This window comes from Oncorhynchus kisutch, linkage group LG14, assembly GCF_002021735.2.
Source record: "Oncorhynchus kisutch isolate 150728-3 linkage group LG14, Okis_V2, whole genome shotgun sequence".
Lineage (NCBI taxonomy): Eukaryota > Metazoa > Chordata > Actinopteri > Salmoniformes > Salmonidae > Oncorhynchus > Oncorhynchus kisutch.
This window is the reverse complement of record NC_034187.2, coordinates 24101135-24122744: the sequence shown is the minus strand read 5'-3', so window position 1 is coordinate 24122744 and position 21610 is coordinate 24101135. Positions and strand designations below refer to the sequence as shown.

At 41.3% G+C, this 21610-nt stretch overlaps 1 protein-coding gene across 17 annotated transcripts in view; it reads right to left on the bottom strand.

The window, feature by feature from the left end:
- kiaa1109 (KIAA1109 ortholog) overlaps positions 1 to 21610 on the bottom strand; it is a 93032-nt gene extending 71422 nt beyond the window's left edge. For all 17 annotated transcript variants that reach the window (XM_031788048.1, XM_031788050.1, XM_031788056.1 and 14 more), the window contains exons 1-13: positions 21463 to 21610; positions 8895 to 9024; positions 8376 to 8492; positions 8079 to 8157; positions 7914 to 7978; positions 7510 to 7766; positions 7209 to 7402; positions 7006 to 7085; positions 6741 to 6888; positions 6456 to 6612; positions 6248 to 6326; positions 5328 to 5419; positions 4909 to 5026 (exon numbers count right to left, since the gene is read on the bottom strand). In XM_031788048.1, the coding sequence (XP_031643908.1) occupies positions 4909 to 5026; positions 5328 to 5419; positions 6248 to 6326; positions 6456 to 6612; positions 6741 to 6888; positions 7006 to 7085; positions 7209 to 7402; positions 7510 to 7766; positions 7914 to 7978; positions 8079 to 8157; positions 8376 to 8492; positions 8895 to 8991 (1483 nt within the window). In that variant the 5' untranslated portion in view covers positions 8992 to 9024; positions 21463 to 21610. The remainder of the gene's footprint in view (positions 1 to 4908; positions 5027 to 5327; positions 5420 to 6247; positions 6327 to 6455; positions 6613 to 6740; positions 6889 to 7005; positions 7086 to 7208; positions 7403 to 7509; positions 7767 to 7913; positions 7979 to 8078; positions 8158 to 8375; positions 8493 to 8894; positions 9025 to 21462) is intronic.

The following is a 21610-nucleotide window of genomic DNA, read 5'->3' as shown; positions in this document are numbered from 1 at the left end:
TCCCATTGACCCCTATTATTAAAAACAGCTAACTTGGCTGTAGATTTTTTGTTATACAGAAATAACAGAACTTGCTTATTTTTTATTTAATTTAAGTAGGCAGTTAAGAAATAAATTATTATTTACAATGACGGCCTACCCCAGCCAAACCCGGACAACGCTGGGCCAATTGTGCACCACCCTATGAAACACCCAATCACGGCAGGATGTGATACAGTCTGGATTTGAACCAGGGACTGTAGTGACGCCTCTTGCAGTGAGATGCAGTGCCTTAGACCGCTGCGCCACTCGGGAGCTCTGATAAGCTGCTGTGTTGTTCAATGTACATGTAACCAGGTCAAAAATCTCTACCTACAGTTTGTAATGTTTCTAAGTAGGTAAATAGAGCCTGCAAGAAGAGCCATGTGGCTTCAGGCTACCCGGCATATGTGGGAGAGTGGGAAATGTGGGGACCCAGTAATCCAATAATCCTACACATAGCTGTGTGTGTAAAATATTTAATAACATGTATGACATTTAACTTAATTTGTATAGTCCTTTTGTAACTCCACTCACTACTTGTAGCTATATAGTCTGTTTGTAATGCCACTCACTACTTGTAGCTGTATAGTCCATTTGTAACTCCACTCACTACTTGTAGCTGTATAGACTGTTTGTTCGTGTTGTTGGTCTTGGCATGAGGAAAGCCCCACAATATTTCGCTTTTCTAAGTAGTTAGAACTTTTTGTTGTTGTTGCTTTGAGCAAAATGGGTAACCTAGGTAACCACAGGTTGTTTTCCCCACAGGTGTGCAGGGCCGCAACTTCTATCCAATACCGACTGGGACTGTACTGGTCTAGAACACATCCATCGGTCTGTATCGTCATAACAAAGTATATATATGTTGTTCAAATGTACTCAAAGTGCGCTGCCAAAATAATATCCTTTCTTCCTTCAAATACCATGGCGCAAAGCATTTTTTCTCCTCCGTCTCCCTGCACGCAGGGCCCTTGCACGTTGCCAGAGCAACCTGACACACAGCTTTGAGCTAGAAACGCAATCTCTACCAGGTTGAACATGGTGAGATTGTAACTCCTAAATTGATAGTGCAGTTTGCTTCAGGGATTTTACAACTACTTCACATGCTGATATTGACTGGTATTATTGTGTGTAGCTACGTTTTCTAGCTAGCTACCTACCTACCTACCTAGTTAGCCAGCCAGCCACCCTTTCTAGGGAGAGAGAATTTGCATTGAGGTTTTTGTCGTCGACTCTGCAGATTTACACAATATTTACTTTGCTCCCTAACTTATTATAACCATGAAATGGAAAACATTTTCACAACATACAGTGGGGCAAAAAAGTATTTAGTCAGCCACCAATTGTGCAAGTTCTTCTGTAATCCGCCCCCTTCTAAACCTGTTTTCGCATTGTCATTATGGGGTATTGTGTGTAGATTGAGGATTTTTTATTTATTTAATACATTTTAGAATAAGGCTGTAATGTAACAAAATGTGGAAAAAGGCATCTGAATACTTTCTGAATGCACTGTACAGATCTGCCCTTAAAGGAATGATCCACTCAAAACCACCAATTCCTTGTGATTTACATTGTTAAATAACACAACTGAGAACAATATACAGTGGGGCAAAAAAGTATTTAGTCGGCCACCAATTGTGCAGGTTCTCCCACTTAAAAAGATGAGAGGCCTGTAATTTTCATCATAGGTACACTTCAACTATGACAGACAAAATGAGAAGAAAAAAAATCCAGAAAATCACATTGTAGGATTTTTAATGAATTTATTTGCAAATTATGGTTGAAAATAAGTATTGTGCAGTGCATGTTAGAGCAAAAACCACGCCATAAGGTCGAAGGAATTGTCCGTAGAGCTCCAAAACAGGATTGTGTCGAGGCACAGATCTGAGGAAGGTTACTAAAACAATCCTGCCACATTGAAGGTCCCCAAAAACACAGCGGCCTCCATCATTCTTAAATGGAAGAAGTTTGGAACCATCAAGACTCTTCCTAGAGCTGACCGCCCGGCCAAACTGAGCAATCGGGGGAGAAGGTCAGGGAGGTGACCAAGAACCCGATGGTCACTGACAAAGCTCTAGAGTTCATCTGTAGAGATGGGAGAACCTTCCAGAAGGACAACTATCTTTGCAGCCCTCCACCAATCAGGCCTTTATGGTAGTGGCCAGACGGAAGCCACTTCTCAGTAAAATGCACATATCCTTCAGGTGCTAAAAGCCATCTGAAGTAGAGGTCGACCGATTATGATTTTTCAACGCCGATACCGATTATAGGAGGACCAAAAAAAGCCGATACTGATTAAATCGTCCGATTAATAAAAATAAAAGTATTTGTAATAATGACAATTACAACAATACTAAATGAACACTTATTTTAACTTAATATAATACATCAATAAAATCAATTTAGCCTCAAATAAAATGAAACATGTTCAATTTGGTTTAAATAATGCAAAAACAAAGTGTTGGAGAAGAAAGTAAAAGTGTAATATGTGCCATGTAAAAAAGCGTGCCATGTAAAAAAACGTCTACGTTCCTTGCTCAGAACATGAGAACATATGAAAGCTGGGGGTTCCTTTTAACAGGAGTCTTCAATATTCCCAGGTAAAACGTTTTAGGTTGTAGATATTATAGGAATTATAGGACAATCTCTTTATACAATTTATATTTCATATACCTTTGACTATTGGATGTTCTTATAGGCACTTTAGTATTGCCAGTGTAACAGTATAGCTTCCATCCCTCTCCTCGCCCCTACCTGGGCTCGAACCAGGAACACAACGATAACAGCCACCCTCGAAGCAGGACCTAAGACAAAGGTTCACAGGACAACAACCCTAAGCACACAGCCAAGACAACAAAGGACTGGCTTTAGAACAAGTCTCAGAATGTCCTTGAGTGGCCCAGCCAGAGCCCGGACTTGAACCCAATCGAACATCTCTGGAGAGACCTGAAAATAGCTGTGCCGCGACGATCCCCATCCAACCTGACAGGATATGCAGAGAACAATGGGAGAAACTCCCCAACTACAGGTGTGCCAAGCTTTTAGCGTCATACCCAAGAAGACTCAAGGCTGTTATCGCTGCCAAGGTGCTTCAACAAAGTACTGAGTAAAGGGTCTGAATTATGTAAATGTGATGTTTCAGTTCTAAATTCAGAAATATATTTAGATTTGTTTAACATTGTTTTGTTACTATATGATTCCATAAGTGTTATTTCATAGTTTTGATGTCTTCACTATTCTACAATGCAAAAAATAGTAAAAATAATGAAAAAACCTGGAATCCAAACTTTTGACTGGTACTGTTCAGTCGTGGCCAAAAGTTGTGAATGACACAAATAATAACTTTCAAAATTTGCTGCTTCAGTGTCTTTAGATATTTTTGTCAGATGTTACTATGGAATACTGAAGTATAATTACAAGCATTTCATAAGTGTCAAAGGCTTTTATTGACAATTACATGAAGTTGATGCAAAGAGTCAAAATTTGCATTGTTGACCCTTCTTTTTCAAGACCTCTGTAATCCGCCCTGGCATGCTGTCAATTAACTTCTGGGCCACATCCTGACTGATGGCAGCCCATTCTTGCATAATCAATGCTTGGAGTTTGTCAGAATTTGTGTGTTTTTGTTTATCCACATGCCTCTTGAGGATTGACCACAAGTTCTCAATGGGATTAAGGTCTGGTGAGCTTCCTGGCCATGGACCCAAAATATTGATGTTTTGTTCCCCGAGACACATAGTTATCACTTTTGCATTATGGCAAGGTGCTCCATCATGTTGGAAAAGGCATTGTTCGTCACCAAACTGTTCCTGGATGGTTGGGAGAAGTTGCTCTCTGAGGATGTGTTGGTACCATTCTTTATTCATGGCTGTGTTCTTAGGCAAAATTGTGAGTGAGCCCACTGAGAAGCAACCCACACACATGAATAGTCTCAGGATGCTTTACTGTTGGCATGACACAGGACTGATGGTAGCTCTCACCTTGTCTTCTCCGGACAAGTTTTTTTCCGGATGCCCCAAACAATCGGAAATGGGATTCAGAGAAAATGACTTTATCCCAGTCCTCAGCAGTCCAATCCCTGTACCTTTTGCAGAATATCAGTCTGTCCCTGATATTTTTCCTAGAGAAAAGTGGCTTCTTTGCTGCCCTTCATGACACCAGGCCATCCTCCAAAAGTATTTGCAGCACTCACACCTGCCTGCTACCATTCCTGAGCAAGCTCTGTACTGGTGGTGCCCCGATCCCACAGCTGAATCAACTTCAGGAGACGGTCCTGGCGCTTCCTGGACTTTCTTTGGTGCCCTGTAGCATTCTTCACAACAATTGAACCGCTCTCCTTGAAGTTCTTGATGATCCGATAAATGGTTGATTTAGGTGCAATCTTACTGGCAGCAATATCCTTGCCTGTAAAGCCCTTTTTGTGCAAAGCAATGATGACGGCACGTGTTTCCTTGCAGGCAACCATGGTTGACAGAGGAAGAACAATGATTCCAAGCACCACCCTCCTTTTGAAGCTTCCAGTCTGTTATTCGAACTCAATCAGCATGACAGAGTGATCTCCAGCCTTGTCCTCGTCAACACTCACACCAGTGTTAATGAGAGAATCACTGACATGATGTCAGCTGGTCCTTTTATGGCAGGGCTGAAATGCAGTGGAAATGTTTTTTGGGGGGGATTCAGTTCATGTGCATGGCAAAGAGGGACTTTGCAGTTAATTGCAATTCATCTGATCACGATTCATAACATTCTGGAGTATATGCAAATTGCCATCATACAAACTGAGGCAGCAGACATTGTGAAAATTAATATTTGCGTCATTCTCAAAACTTTTGGCCACGACTATGTGTAGAATACATTTGTCTATAGACTGAGAGGAAAGGGTGGTCTTACCTGTGAAGAAGTTCTTCTGGGCGTAAATGAAGTGATAGGTGGCCTTGTACACCTCTATCTCACAGTTCCAGGACTGGGGCATGTTCCATACACAGGGATAGCTGGCAATCACATGGAACTGAGGGGACATGTAAAGGTAATAGTTTTTGGGATGGGCTGTGTCTGATTTATTTTTTTACTGTCCTTTTTTTTTACATTTATGAATGTGTTATTAAATGTGTTTCTATGGGCTATAGTAGTAAAGGCCACATTTTTGTATATAATATTTTATACCCAAAGGGGTCCTAAAATTCTAAATCAAATAGTGAAATGATACATGGTATGAATTTGAATCCCAAAAATCACTCTGTGATTGGAAATTCAGGCTATGGCTTGTGGTAGAATAGGACCCCTACATATTCCTATTGTACAGTACTTACAGCCAGCATCTCAGCCTCCAGTAGGGTCCTGTACTGCATGCTGGTGGTGGTGTCAACATGGAGCAGCTGACCTTTGATTGTGGGAGAGTAGCCTGGGGAGAGAGAAAAGAGAAGGAATGCTCACAGACAGTCCAAGTTTGAACTTTATTGATGGTAATATTGATTAATGAGTCAGGATTAATGCATGCTTTCATGGCATCCCTCCTCTGTCTTACGCTGTAACCATAGACCAAATGACTAGTGGTGTGCCGAGTAGTCGGATAAAACAAGAATTGTAACGGATATGGGCAATTGTCCTGATACGATTATGATCCAAGTATTTTTTGTTATTATCCGTGATCGGAAAGTAAGTCATTTTCGGGTGCCAGCGAGCATCTTTCAATCAAATACAAGGTGCTACGTGGTCTAAATAACTCAACGGGCTAGTTTTCCTGTCTGTAAAGAGAAGGGCGGGCTCTACGTTGATTCTGCTGCTCTGATTGAATAGAGCGAAGCTGTATTTCACCCGACCACTTCTACTTGCATGTTTCGGTTTGATAATTTATTGATGCTGCCTTCTGTTAGCCTCCTATGGGTAGGACATTTGCTCAAGCTATCAATGTGCAGGATAGTATCTAACAAGGAGGCTGAGGGTAGGGAGAAAAGATGACTGAGTGACAGCAAACTGCCTTCTACAAGTTGAGGTCAGACACACACACTGCTCCTAATCTGCAGTTTATTTTGCAGGGAGATTGGTATTTTGACTACATCTATCTAGGCATATTTAAACAATTATGTGTTTTCAGATCACGAATATCATCCGATCCTAATATCAACTGTTAATTATGGATACGATTACGAATATGGTCAGGTCGGCACACCCCTACTAAAGACACACACTTTCTTCTAACCTCAGTTGTTTCTCTCAGTGTCCCACTCACCAGACTCCCCCACAGTCATGGGGATATTCACTTCCAGATAAGAGCCTGCTCCGACATTCACGTGGACAGCATTGGTTTCCTAAAAGAAAAAAAATCAACAGAGCACATAATGTGAGAAACACATGATCCCATTGTGGAATGGATTATAATAGTTTAGAGCTATTTAGATCTGCCAGGAGAGAGAGTGAGAAGCCTGGTCTACTAGTACCCTGTTTTTGGTGAAGAGCAAGTCTATTGTGGCATCTGCGATGATGTTCATGCGTAGCTCAAAGGCTAGGATCTGTCTGGGTTTGCCAGGCTGAGCCACCTCCGTAACACCCAAGGACTGGTAGTCTGCCGGGAGGAAGAACTTCCACAGGCAGTCCCTGCATACAGAAATATAAATATTTGTAATTATATTCCTATGGTCTCTGCACACAGGAGGGAATGCTGTTGAGTCTGGTGAATAGCCAATTATGTTTTATGTAGTAGAATAGTTAGTTTGTGTGTGAACCTCTGCCTGTCTGCCCAGGGTCCATAGTTGAAGTCAGTTCCTTTTCCACAGACTATGTCCAAACCCCAGCAGGGAGGCAGATCTTGCAGTTTGGTGCCCTCTCCACACAGCTCTGGATCCCCACTCTCCTGCTCCTCTGGGACCAGGCCTGACAATACACACACAAGAATATGAATTACTAATGACTTTACATGTATAAAAAAAAACTATTCAGGACTCTTCGATCCTGGCAAACAGACCAGAATTCTACACAATATGGTCGTACCTGGTTCATCCTGGTAATAGTAGATGTCCACGTCATTAGACTGCATGACCACAAATCCTTCTCCCATCAGTCTGGGCGGCCTATGGAGGACAACAGAGGTTGTATTCTTTTGGATTAAGAGGCTAGGTTTCAGGGTCGATGGTCAGCTCACTTATCGTTCAGCGGGCCTATGTAATGGGGTTTAGGGTCAAAGGTCAACTTACTCATCGTTCTGCATGCCCAGGTAGCGTGGGCTGGGTACGAGCATGACGCGGACATTCTCCAGAGAGCCCTTGACGATGTGCATGTATTGGTCCAGGTGGCTGGAGGGGGGTTTGGTGGCGTAGGTCAGGAAGGCATCCTCAAAATTCACACATATCGTCTGTGGGAGGTGGTGGTTCCCAAATGCTAAGCGACCCTGGAGAAATCCACACGATACAATGATGAGAATTAAACATAAGTGCACTTTCAGATAACCTAGCGTGTGTGATGTCTCAGATGTAGCTAAGCTAACGGGAAACTTACTGTGCTGATGTTGACTTTGATGACAGGGATGAGGGATCTCCAAGATGACGACGGGTCAGGAGTCTCTGCTTTGATGTTAACACTGTCCAGGCTCTTTCCTCGTTCCTCTCTTCCTCTCTCCTCGTCTTTTTTGAGAGGTATGAGGGTGGGGTCCAACCCGAAGGTCTCCTGTAGCCGTGCGTAGAGGTCTGTGCGGTTGTAAACGTGGAACTCAAATCCATTTACGGTCACGTAGAGCCTGGTCTCAGCCTTGGGGTCTGGAGAAGAGAAGAACAAGATCTGTAACTTTGATATGATGGTCAAGAAGAGTACAAGCCATTTGAGTTATTGCGGCCTCCCACCACTCCTACACCTATGGACTTGTTTCCCATATCAAAACAATGTATCTTGACCAATCCACTGACCGTGCTGTTTCTGCTTAGGGTTATACATTTTCCACCAGCGGAATATAAGGAAACCATCTTGTATTCTGTAACACAAAATACATTGAAGGTAGAATAAAAACAGTATTAGAATATAAGCATGTATTGTACAGAGAGTAGAATACATAACACTGTAAAAGTAAGCACCTGATGGACATGTCTTCGTTGATGAAATACACATCTCTGAACATGACCTTCCCCGACAGCACCGAGAAGGAGAAGGAGCCTGTGGAGAGAGAGAGGACAGACAGTCAGACAGTGATGCTAAAACTGATGCAAGTAGGTCACAGATTCACACTGAATTTCAGACACGTAAACATTAGATTCTTCACACTGAATTCCATAAATAAGGCACCTGGTAGCCAAGTCTGAGTCTGCAAATCTCTGGCAAGGTTCATAATTCACGCATCTGCAAGCTTGTTTCATCACATTATTTACACTCACCAATGTGAATGTAGCCATTCTTGTAGAGTCTGTTGATGATGAGGGTTAAGATGAGGCCAATGTTACGGGAGTTGTAGTAGGTCAGGTAGATGATCCATCCACAGGACAGAATGGTGGCTGGAAGAGAAAACAGAGCACAGTTAGTTAGCGTCACTGATGTCCCACCATCCTTAGTTCTGGAGGAAATGTTTGGTACTGTCGTAACGACTTCATTAAGGTTTTCACAACAGTGACACAATAGCTGGTCCACGTCCTGCCATGACTCAAGTGAAAGACGGGTTACCATTAAGAATGGAATTACACCCCTGGTTACCACTGACTCAGAGGGTTTAAACTATGTCTCATATTGTTATGATGAGTGTTAAATGAGGCTTCACTCCTGTATACTTGGAGTTAAGTGCTCCCCATTCATCAACTCTAATTTGAGAAATGGGTGCGATTCACTGCAGCCAGCCCGCTCTCTAACTCAGGTGTTTTTCCACCAGCACTCTTAGTCTAGAAAGTTTCGTCAACACTTACCCACAAGTAGCCACACAAAATTGGAGTCATGCTTGGTGAGGAAATCATCTAAGTCTCCAAAACTAGGGAAGGTGCTGTCGTTGGCTTTGGCATCCATGACTATGGCTGTGGCTCAGTATGACAACCAGCACTGAAACAGACCAAATGGTATCATAAGATGAGTTTACTGATTATCCCAGCAGAAAGCCAAATAACTCAGTGTTTCAAAATCAATTACTCTGGGAAAACGCCAGACATAACACATTTCTCTTCTAGCACTAACGCAGATTCTACTAGTCAATCATCAAATGCCTTTGCTTGGTTGAATTAGGTGTGCTGCTACAAAAATGAACAAACGTGTGCAATAGCTGAGGGACCCTGAGTAACGGATTGAAAAAGCCTAACTAGTTGCCAACATTGTTAAAAGAATTGCATGACATGTTAGTAAAGGGTCATTCCATTTGATTTCAATCACTTTTTGAATGGACCACTTTTGATTTGAATTAAACTTTCATACTTATTTGCTTATGGTAGAAATGGTCAGAAAGTGACTTTTTAGACTTCAATGCAAAAACATTTTAGGAGATAGAGGTGCTCAGGTGACCCATTTTTTCATACACCACCCTGCCATGAGACATCCCAGGACTTCATCACTGGAAAAGATATACAGTTGAGTGTGATATGATTTAAAAGCTTACAAGCAGGGTTGTCAAACTATTTTATTATTCAAATGTTTTATCCTTTAATTAAAAAACATTTTTTTTTTTACAAAGGTAAAATCCAAATGTTTTCATTTTAACATTATGTTGTAGTTTGACTAGAGTTGGGTGGTATCCTGATTGTCATACCATTTCTGTACTATATGGTATTACTGGAAGTGCACACAAGGGGCGCTATTTCTAAAATAATATGTATGGTTTTCTTGGACGCACAAAATAATTTAGGCAACAGGGATCTTGATCCAGGAGCGGATTGAATGTCTCTAGTCTGTGTACCAGTCTTCTTAGCTAACATTCCACTCCATGTCATTGCCATACACTGGCCTTTAGGCAATCTCAACGTTCAATATGCAGCTGGATTTACGACAGAGTTGCTCATTGGTTGTTGGAAATTACATAAACATTTTCCAGGACAACACATACAGCCTGAAAAATAGAATTAGAAATTATAACAAAGTTAAAAACAAACATTTAGCTGTTAGCTAGGCAAGGTGTTGTATTTTGAGTCTTAAAATCAAAGCAGAGGTTTTGTGGTTGGATTTGCAATATGTATTTAGTTTGAGAACTTAGACATGAGATAGCAACTTTTGACAGACTGGTATCGTCTGGACAAAAAAAAAAAAATGTTTGCTTAGCAATTGGTTACAAACGTGTTCTGTTGAGAAAAAAAAAAGTATAGATTCCAAAAGTTTGGATAATTGTTGTGAATGGAGGATAGCTGTGAGGGCTATCGAATCAGAATCAACTCCTCTGTCCTCCTCGAGCTAATTAAGGATAGAATGTTCATATTTGAAGATGGCAGAAAGGCCAGTCTCTTTGGCAATGACAAGGAGTGCAATATTAGCTAAAGAAACTGGTACTCAGGCTAGAATGTTTGCTGTAACCAAGAAGCTTGATCTAGACATATAGCCACTTAGCTAGCAAGTTAACAAACCAAATGCATAGCTGGAGCCCTGAGCTGGATTTAATTTATTTTAGATTTCTCATAGTTATACTTAAGTCACTGCTTATAACTAACTATGGGTTAAACACAGACCCCCACGAGGTCGTGATTTTCAAAAAACGATATTCAAATATACCATTTATACCAAGTTATCGCCCAAGCCTAAATTTGACCCTATTTGACATATTCTGAGGTGCTTGTTTTATGCCCGCCATCAGTTGAGACACAGCATACTCTTGAATACAGGGTAGGTGTAGGGCTGTGGCGATCACAAAATTTCATCAGCCGGTGATTGTCAAGCAAATAACTGACGGTCTTAACTAACAAACACATAATTTCCTGGCTTCCACTGATGCAGACCTTTGGAACATCTACATTTTAAAGTCTAATAAATCCATGTAATCTAGTCTACACCATCACAATAAATGCATTATTTATTTTAGGACAGGTCTAAAGGAACATGTCAAGAAAATGTAGTCTATATTTCAGAAGAACAGAATAGCATACTCTGAGTTGTCCTTATGTTAGGCCCTGAGCTGGCTATGCCAAATGGCTAGGGGCTACACTTGTTCATTTAGCAGAAAATATTTGCTTAGAATTCCATGGTGTCATTTTATGGTATGAAGAATCCAATTGAACAAAGCTGAATAAAATAAAGGATATTTTCTCCAAACGATTTGAGGAAGTGCGCACATGCAGGTATTCTGTGTTGAGCGGTTCACAAAGAAACAGGTACTGAACAGGTATATGCTTGATTTAGCATTAGTAATGTAACTTTAGTTGTGATACAAACATTGGGCTATACGTTTTGATTTTTAATACATTGTAAGGCTGCATGATGCAACTAATGATGATTTGTTTTTTGCGCAGGCTGTACACACTTCATCAGTCACTCATTCACAATTTGACAAGCACTTGATAATGCCTCGAGTTTCACGGCGGCATCCCCCTTGTGTGGTCATAATGCACCATAAAAAAATCCATGCCTTTAGTGGCCAGTGGCCGTTGTGCCCTTCACCCTGAGCGCTGCACACTCAATAACGTGATCGGGTCTTTCTCACAGGCTACAAGTGAAGACAGACTCATCGGGAATGCAAATGCATGCGTCCTTATCCAATTCAGAGGTGCATATTGAAGATATTGGAAGAACTGTCCACATTTACTTTTCGTCAGCCAACAAGATGAGTAGGCCTAACAAACAGCAAAAGTATTAGCCCATGTCACTCTACTATCCTCCATAGTACAAAGGTTGACCTACTCCATTCTATGCGAGAAATAAATATTACAAACATAGTCTGGGATAGTTGTGGGATGCGATAGAGCCCAAATTAATACAACCACTAGCACTAAAAAAACGTTTTTTTTAAGCAATTTGGCCGACGCAACAGATCAGAACGTTTAGCCTAAAATATTGATAGCCTAATAATTTATTTATTCACATTATAAGCACAGCAATGCACAAATGGTAGTAGGCTATATGCACAAATGTTCCATTACCAGGAAAACACCATCATCAAAAGTGACCGCAAATGCAATTATGCATGCATTGCTTGTATTATAAAGGTGCATTTTAATGGTGAAAATGATCTTCCCCAAACTTCAAACTCACACGCTGCTTATGTATGCCAGTTATCCTCTACACCCCTTGTAAAGCGGATTAATGTGCTTAAGAAGTTATTTGGCCACTTTAGTTGATACAAACCGTATCAAAATATATAGGCCTATGGGCAAGGCCACATGAAGTGTGAGACTTTGATTTGAAAAATTTGCTTAAAATAAGTATTTGTTTCTTTTTCTGGGGATAATTCACAAGCAACAATACATAATTCACAAGCTAATATTGTCAACCATCAGACCCACCTTATTTTTACATACACTAAATAATAAACTCAGCAAAAAAAGAAAACGTCCTCTCGCTGTCAACGGCGTTTATTTTCAGCAAACTTAACATGTGTAAATATTTGTATGAACATAACAAGATTCAACAACAGACATAAACTGAACAAGTTCCACAGACATGTGGTTTCATGCATGTTAACATAAGAAGCGTCCTCCCTAAGTTTGCTTTATTCACCGCTTTAGCACATTCTGCCAACCCGGACGTCTTAGCTGTGTCTGAATCCTGGCTTAGGAAGACCACCAAAACCCCTGATATTTGTACCAAAACAATTCTAGCTTTTACTTCTAAAAATCCACCTTTCCAGAAACAAGTCTCTCACCGTTGCAGGTTGCTATAGACCACCCTCTGCCCCCAGCTGTGCCCCGGACACCATATGTGAATTGATTGCCCCCCCCCCCCCCCCCCCACCTATCCTCTGAGCTCGTGCTGTTTGGTGACCTAAATTGGGACATGCTTAACACCCCAGCCATCCTACAATCTAAGCTTGATGCCCTGAATCTCACACAAATGATCAATTAACCTACCAGGTACAACCCCAAATCTGTAAACACAGGCACCCTCACAGATATCATCCTAACGAACCCGCCCTCCAAATACACCTCTGCTGTTTTCAACCAAGATCTCAGCGATCACTGCTTCATTGCCTGCATCCGTAATGGGTCTTCGGTCAAACGACCACCCCTCATCACTGTCAAATGCTCCCTAAAACACTTCAGCGAACAGGCCTTTCTAATCGACCTGGCCAGGGTATCCTGGAATGACATTGACCTCATACTGTCAGTAGAGGATGCCTGGTTATTCCTTAAAAGTGCCTTCCTCACCATCTTAAATAAGCATGCTCCATAAAAAAAAATGTAGAACCAGGAATAGATATAGCCCTTGGTTCACTCCAGACCTGTCTGCCCTTGACCAGCACAAAAACATCCTGTGGCGTTCCGCAATAGCATTGAATAGCCCCCATGATATGCAACTTTTCAGGGAAGTTAGGAACCAATATACACAGTCGGTTAGGAAAGCAAAGGCTAGCTTTTTCAAACAGAAATTTGCATCCTGTAGTACAAACTCAAGTTCTGGGACACTAAAGTCCATGGAGAATAAGACCACCTCCTCCCAGCTTCCCACTGCACTGAGGCTAGGAAACACTGTCACTACCGATAAATCCACAATAATTGAGAATTTCAATAAGCATTTTTCTACAGCTGGCCATGCTTTCCACCTGGCTACCCCTACCCTGGTCAACAGCCCTGCACTCCCCACAGCAACTCGCCCAAACCTCCCCCACTTCTCCTTCAACCCAAATCCAGATAGCTGATGTTCTGAAAGAGCTGCAAAATCTAGACCCATAAAAATCAGCTGGGCACCTACAAATCAGCTGGGCTAGACAATCTGGACCCTCTCATTCTAAAATTATCTGCCGAAATTGTTGCAACCCCTATTACTAGCCTTTTCAACCTCTCATATCATCTGAGATTCCCATAGATTGTAAAGCTGCCGCAGTCATCCCCCTCTTCAAAAGGGGGAGACACTTGTCGTGTATTTACTATCATTAAATTTAAGACTTTTAGTTTTTATCAAAGATTCTCTGTAATTAGTATTATGCGATCAACTGATTAATCATGTAACTGTAATTAACTAGGAATTCGGGGCACCAAGGAAAAATATTCAGATTACAAGGTTATAATTTCCTAATATAACCTTTCAGATATTTTCATATCTGATCCATAGTCTTCTGATTAATAAATTATTTACTTTACCTCACGTTAGTCTCATTCCAAAACTCGTAAATTGTTGGTTATCAAATATATCAATTGGCCATAGTGGAGTTTGGAGCGTGACTGTTTGAGGTTGTGGACAGGTGTCTTTTATACTGATAACAAGTTCAAACATGCCATTAATACAGGTAACGAGTGGCGGACAGAGGAGCCTCTTAAAGAAGAAGTTACAGGTCTGTGAGAGCCAGAAATCTTGCTTGTTTGTAGGTGACCAAATACTTATTTTCCACCATAATTTGCAAATAAATTCATTAAAAAGCCTACAATGTGATTTTCTGGATATTTTGTTCTCATTTTGTCTGTCATAGTGTAAGTGTACCTATGATGGAAATTACAGGCCTCATCTTTTTAAGAGGGAGAACTTGCACAATTGGTGGCTGACTAAATACTTTTTTGCCCCACTGTATTACTGATGTCGATCTCACTGCTGGTGATTCTCTGATCCACCTCTATGCAGACGACAGCATTCTGTATACCTTTGGCCCTTCTTTGGACGCTGTGTTAACTAACCTCCAGATGAGCTTCGATGCCATACAACTCTCCTTCTGTGGTCTCCAACTGCTCTTAAACGCTAGTAAAAACTAAATGCCTAAATGCATGCTCTTCAACCGATCGCTGCCCGCGCCTACCCACCCGTCCAGCATCACTACTCTGGACGGTTCTGACTTATAATATGTGGACAACTACAAATACCTAGGTGTCTGGTTAGACTAAACTCTCCTTCCAGACTCACATTAAACATATCCAATCCAAAATTAAATCTAGAATCGGCTTCCTACTTCGCAACAAAACATCCTTCACTCATGCTGCCAACATACCCTCGTAAAAATGACCATCCTACCGATCCTTGACTTCGGCGATGTAATTTACAAAATAGCCTCCAACACTCTACTCAACAAATTGGATGCAGTCTATCACAGTGCCATCCGTTTTGTCACCAAAGCCCCATATACTACCCACCACTGCGACCTGTATGTCCTCGTTGGCTGGCCCTCGCTTCATACTTGTCTCCAAACACACTGGCTCCAGGTCATCTACAAGTCTCTGCTAGCTAAAGCCCCAACTTATCTCAGCTCACTGGTCACCATAGCAGCACCCACCCGTAGCACGCGCTCCAGCAGGTATACCTCACTGGTCACCCCCAAAGCCAATTCTTCCTTTGGCTGCCTCTCCTTCCAGTTCTCTGCTGCCAATGACTGGAACGAACTGCAAAAATCTCTGAAGCTGGAGACTCTTACGTCCCTCACTAGCTTTAAAATCACCAGCTGTCAGAGCAGCTCACAGATCACTGCACCTGTACATAGCTAATCTGTAAATAGCCCATCCAATCTACCTCATCCCCATACTGTATTTATTTATCTTGCTCCTTGGCACCCTAGTATCTCTACTTGCACATTAATATTCTGCACATCTACCATTCCAGACTTTAATTGCTATATTGTAATTACTTCGCCACCATGGCCTATTTATTGCCTTACCCCTCTTATCCTACCTCATTTGCACATGCTGTATATAGATTTTCTACTGTATTATTGATTGTATATGTTTGTTTATTCCATGTGTAACTCTGTGTTGTTGTATGTGTCAAACTGCTTTGCTTTATCTTGGCCAGGTCGCAGTTGCAAATGAGAACTTTTTCTCAACTAGCCTGCCTGGTTTAATAAAGGTGAAATAAAATAAATAAATAAATGTGACTAACAGAAATGGAATAATGTGTCCCTGAACAAAGGTGGGGTCAAAATCAAAAGTAACAGTCAGTATCTGGTGTGGCCACCAGCTGCATTAAGTACTGCAGTGCATCTCCTCCTCACGGACTGCACCAGATTTGCCAGTTCTTGCTGTGAGATGTTACCCTACTCTTCCACCAAGGCACCTGCAAGTTCCCGGACATTTCTGGGGGGAATGGCCCTAGCCCTCACCCTCCGATCCAACAGGTCCCAGACGTGCTCAATGGGATTGAGATCTGGGCTCTCGCTGGCCATGGCAGAACACTGACATTCCTGCCTAGCAGGAAATCAAGCACAGAATGAGCAGTATGGCTGGTGGCATTGTCATGCTGGAGGGTCATGTCAAGATGAGCATGCAGGAAGGGTACCACATGAGGGAGGAGGTAGTCTTCCCTGTAATGCACAACATTGAGATTGCCTGCAATGACAACAAGCTCAGTCCGATGTGACACACCGCCCCAGACCATGACGGAACCTCCACCTCCAAATCGATCCCGCTCCAGAGTACAGGCCTCGGTGTAACGCTCATTCCTTCGACGATAAACGCAAATCCGACCATCACCCCTGGTGAGACAAAACCGCGATTCGTCAGTGAAGAGCACTTTTTGCTAATCCTGTCTGGTCCAGCGATGGTAGGTTTGTGCCCATAGGCGACGTTGTTGCCGGTGATGTCTGGTGAGGACCTGGCTTACAACAGGCCTACAACAGACCTACAAGCCCTCAGTCCAGCCTCTCTCAGCCTATTGTGGACAGTCTGAGCACTGATGGAGGGATTGTGCGTTCCTGGTGTAACTCGGGCATTTGTTGTTGCCATCCTGTTCCTGTGCAGGTGCTGTTACACGTGGTCTGCCACTGCAAGGATGATCAGCTGTCCGCCCTGTCTCCCTGTAGTGCTGTCTTAGGCGTCTCACAGTATGGACATTGCAATTTATTGCCCTGGCCACGTCTGCAGTCCCCATGCCTCCTTGCAGCATGCATTCACGCAGATGAGCAGGGACCCTGGGCATCTTTCTTTTGGTATTTTTCAGAGCCAGTAGAAAGGTCTCTTTAGTGTCCTAAGTTTTCATAACTGTGACCTTAATTCTCTACTGTCTTTAAGCTGTTAGTGTCTTAACAATCGTTCCACAGGAGCATGTTCATTAATTGTTTATGGTTCATTGAACAAGCATGTGAAATAGTGTTTAAACCCTTTACAATGAAGATCTGTGAAGTTTTTGGGATTTTTACAAATTATCTTTGAAAGACACGGTCCTAAAAAAGGGGTGTTTCTTTTTTTCCCTGAGTTTATATATGTGTGAAATTGGTTTTGATTTAGAATGGACCATTATCATGCACCTGTATCGAAACAGGGGCATCGGGAAAAAAATACGTCATCTATGCACTTAAATAACAAATAGAGGACGAGGTAGGCTATACTCCTGTTGTAAATATAAGCAACTTGCTTAATATTAGGAAAGTTGAAAAATAAATATAGTAGGCCTAGCCTATAGAAAGCTGATTCTCCTCTTTTTAGTAGAGGCCATCACTCTGTTCTCACCAATTGCAAAGCCTATAGAAATGTTGTGCAACATAAGCTCGTGGGCTCTCATGAAGTGTTTAATTCGATTTTCATTGATGTCAGAGTGATTAGAGGGACAATAGAGTGCTGAGTACCAGGTAGTTAGCAAGTTTAGTAGGCTACTAATGACCATCAGCAGCATCAGAGATTGGAGAGAGCCTAATTAACGTGATTAAGCGGTCATGTGAAATTTGACTGGCAGTAATAGTCACAGCAACAGCCCTAGGTGAGTGTCATTTCAATCATAGAAATATAATTCATTTTGTGGACATATCCCTTCAGAATACTGCAATTTAACTGGTACATCATTTAAATATAAATTGTAAATATAATTTTTACTTCCAATTACTACCACAAAGTTGGCTGCCGGTCCATCCACCATAGAATGCCAACTTAATAGAAATGTCTATTAATTTATATTTATGATTTCAATAAGTTATTATTCTACACTGTTCAACCAATCCAGTAAATTCCCACCATTTACACTCATGGGAATTGGCCTACATTGATAAGGATCAATTCAAATCTTTCTTACATTAGAAATATGAAATGCATAACCATTGTAGCAATTGGAAGGGAACAGTTGAGATAATGGTAATATTATTAGACCAAAGGTGAGTACGACAGTTCACCTGACAAGACTGAATTACAAACATTACACTGTTGATTTTATGTGCATTTTACATTTACTGTACTTTTCCGCATTTGTTGATAACGAAATCTAAAAATACTCTGAATTCAGTAACATGATAGGACCATTCCTGGAAAAAGTGAAGTAGCTGCATCATAAGACTAAAACATTAGAAGAGTTTAAGTGAGAGGACTAACATGTGTCTCCAAGTGGCCACACACCTCTTCAAAATACACAGTTCGTAAGCAATTTGAATGCACTTTTATGACTCAAAGAAGAGTCTTCAACTATAAGGTACTTGCCCCCACCCCCCTTTTTTTTTTTTACTCTCCTAGCTGTTAAAGAACTATAGCAAGGACACTTGTATTTGTTTAGTCTGGAACACAACCCTGCTTACCTGCCATCACACAATTACTGTCATTCTTTACTCAATACAAAAACAGCCAATTATAAATCACAATCCAGAGAAGGTGGGCATGTTTTGAAAGCTTGTTTTATTGCCAACATGACTAGCTAAGTTATAAAATACAAGCTTACAGTGTTAAGCTTTCACAAGGCAATTCAACTTTTTTTATTTTTTCGCATAGAAAGGAGTCATGAGTGCATTCATGAGCATATGCCGGAGCTCATTTTCTTCACAATAAACAAACATATGCTCATTCTGTTCAGAACAACCCCAGGGTATGAAAACGTAATCTTGTAACTGTACATCAAAACAGAGATCACAAATGTTGACACTGTGTATGACATGAGTTTTATGATTTGGAAATGTTTAGTGTACATTTGGACTCGCGGTTGTTTGGCTTACTTGTATGAGATCAAAGTGTTAATTATTATAATCCTCAACATCTGATCTTTCAAAATACATCAAGTCAGCTTAATTTACAGCATTTCCCTCACTCAAAACAAAACATTTGCAAAAGTTGCACAATTACTAGGAGGGATGGAGGCAACTTCTTGTCATGCGGTGCTCAAGTTCCTAACGGCTGTCAGTCAAACCCCATAATGCACTGTGAAGTGAAGAGCCAGAACGTTGATGTCATGTACAGCATGTTGCTGTACAGCCATTACATTCCAATTTAGGTGTTTACTAATGCCCAAATCTACCATTTTCAACTATACGAGTGTAAAGAGTTAAAAATCCAAAAGTGGAAGTAGCGTCATAGGCGCCCTTTCATTCCCCTGAAAACCAGAACATACGGTTGCTGGGGACTCAGCTGAGGCTAAGTTACAACATATTCAAAAATGAAAAGAATATTTTATATTTTGGGTTCATGAGACATTCATAAGAAGTTATTTTCATAAATCAATGAATACATCATTCATATATCATTTAAATGTAGCAAATGCAGATTGACCCTTTAAAAAAAGGTACAAATATTTTATATATTTTTTAGACTCTTTAAACTTTAGAAAATAGTTTGACAACCCGGTTTGTAAGCTTTTAAATGATAATCAAACTCAACCGTTTATATTTTCCAGTGTTGAAGACATGGATATCTCATGATAGGGTGGTGTGTGCAAAATAGTTCAACTTTGTTCTCCTAAATGTTTTGGCATTCAGGACCAAAAAGTTACTTTCTGACCTCTTCTACCATGGGCAAATATGTATAAAAAGTTTTGTTCAAGAAGTGTTTGAAATCAGATGAAAAGACCCTAAAATGACCAGACATAGCCTAGTCTACAGCCCTTGTGGTTCAGGCGTAAGCTTGCTTTCCAACAATACTTGAAGAGTATTGTTTAACTTGGACACTTCCAAGTATTGATTGAATGGGGCCCAGTTTCTCAGGCAGGTAATGTTGAGTGGGGCAAGAGTGAAATCTCTTAGCTACCTGTGTGTGAGTAAGGCTCAACACACAAGCATGGTGTGGTAGTAGTCCAGTTGTTATGCAGAAAAAGAGGTCAGTAGTTGTGAACACACACAAGCAAATCCCTACCTAATCCACCTTAGATCATGCTGTGTAGAAGGGGGGGTGGGGAATGCACGGGACATAAGCACTGCCGTCCATAAACACTCCTGTGTGTGTGTGTGTGTTAGTCCGGTTGTGTGAAACCAGAACTGTGAATCAGGCTTGTCTGATGAAGCGACAGTTTTTCCTGAAGGTTCAGAGTGATCGTACGCCTAATACTACAGGAAGTTGATGAATCAGATCTGAGTAAAGTGATACGAAACATGCCATGGTAGTAGATTATGAGCAACAGTTATGACAAGAATAGAATACTATCTAGGTCCTGCCAGGCACACTATCTGGAAATCTACCTTTTCAACCTAGGACATCACGTGACAATGTTATTTCCTTGTGTCGGTGAGGCTCATCATGTTGGCCCAGTATGCTTAAGCAGTGTCATACAGACAGCAAGTCATCTCACACAGACAGCAAAAGAGGATTCATTCTTTGAATCTTTCAAGGCATGCTCAGACATGTTGCAGGAGAAAATTGGATGTTTGATAATAGCACAATCAGTGAAGCAACCATAATGACAAATAGTTTTGTACTAACTAGCCACGTGATAGTCATACATTTGAGTATTTCTATTTGTTTGCAAGTTAGTAGGTAGGAAGTTAGTTGGAGGCAAGCTAGCTTCATCAGCCAGCTAGATAAGTGGCTTTCAGAACAACAAGTGAACCTTGCACTCTCGCTAGTGCAGCGTATCCCAAACTCGATCCTTAGGACCCAAAAGGGGTGCACGTTTTGGTATTTGCCCAAGTACTACACAGCCGATTCAAATATTGAAATCATCGAGCTTTGATTATTTGAATCAACTCTGTTGTGCTCAGGCAAAAAAACTAAACGTGGTAAGTTACCCTGGACCGAATTGGGTTCGTTTAACCTTGCACTAGCGACTTATTCCATCACCATTTTCATGGATTGCAATAAATACAGCTAGCTGCTGTTCACGACCATTTTTAGCCTGGGACCCCCAGATCGATAGTATTTAACGACCAGGTGAAGGCCCCCCGGCTAACCCGTGATGAATGTTCTGAAAACGTATTTACTTAGTTAGCTGGTAGCTAATGTTAGCTATATTTGTTTGTTGTGGGCACGAGCGTTAGCTTGTACGGCCTTCCGCAAACAATTCATTTGAGATTTGCAGTATTCTCAGGTCATTAAACTATGAACAAAACGCATAAATATGGGGAAATTTGATGTAAACCGACAGACAATTGCTGCGCCACGTCTGCCTCGTAACATTTTTTTTGACAGCCGTGGTTCCCCACCGCTTCAGGTAAGATAATGACGTTAGCTAGCTACTGTAGTATGTTACAACAGGCCGCACCCAACGACTTGGTATTCTTTATCCTTATAGAAAGTCTAAGGACAAAAAGAGAACACAAACCTTAATACGTTGTATGACATTAGATTTCATTTTTGCGCCAATTCTTCGGGATTTGCTATTCCTTTGTTCTTTTAGACATCCTTTGCAGCTCTCCAAAATATCTGCATGGCAGCAAACTAGTTGACAGTTCTTCCTTTCGCAGACACCA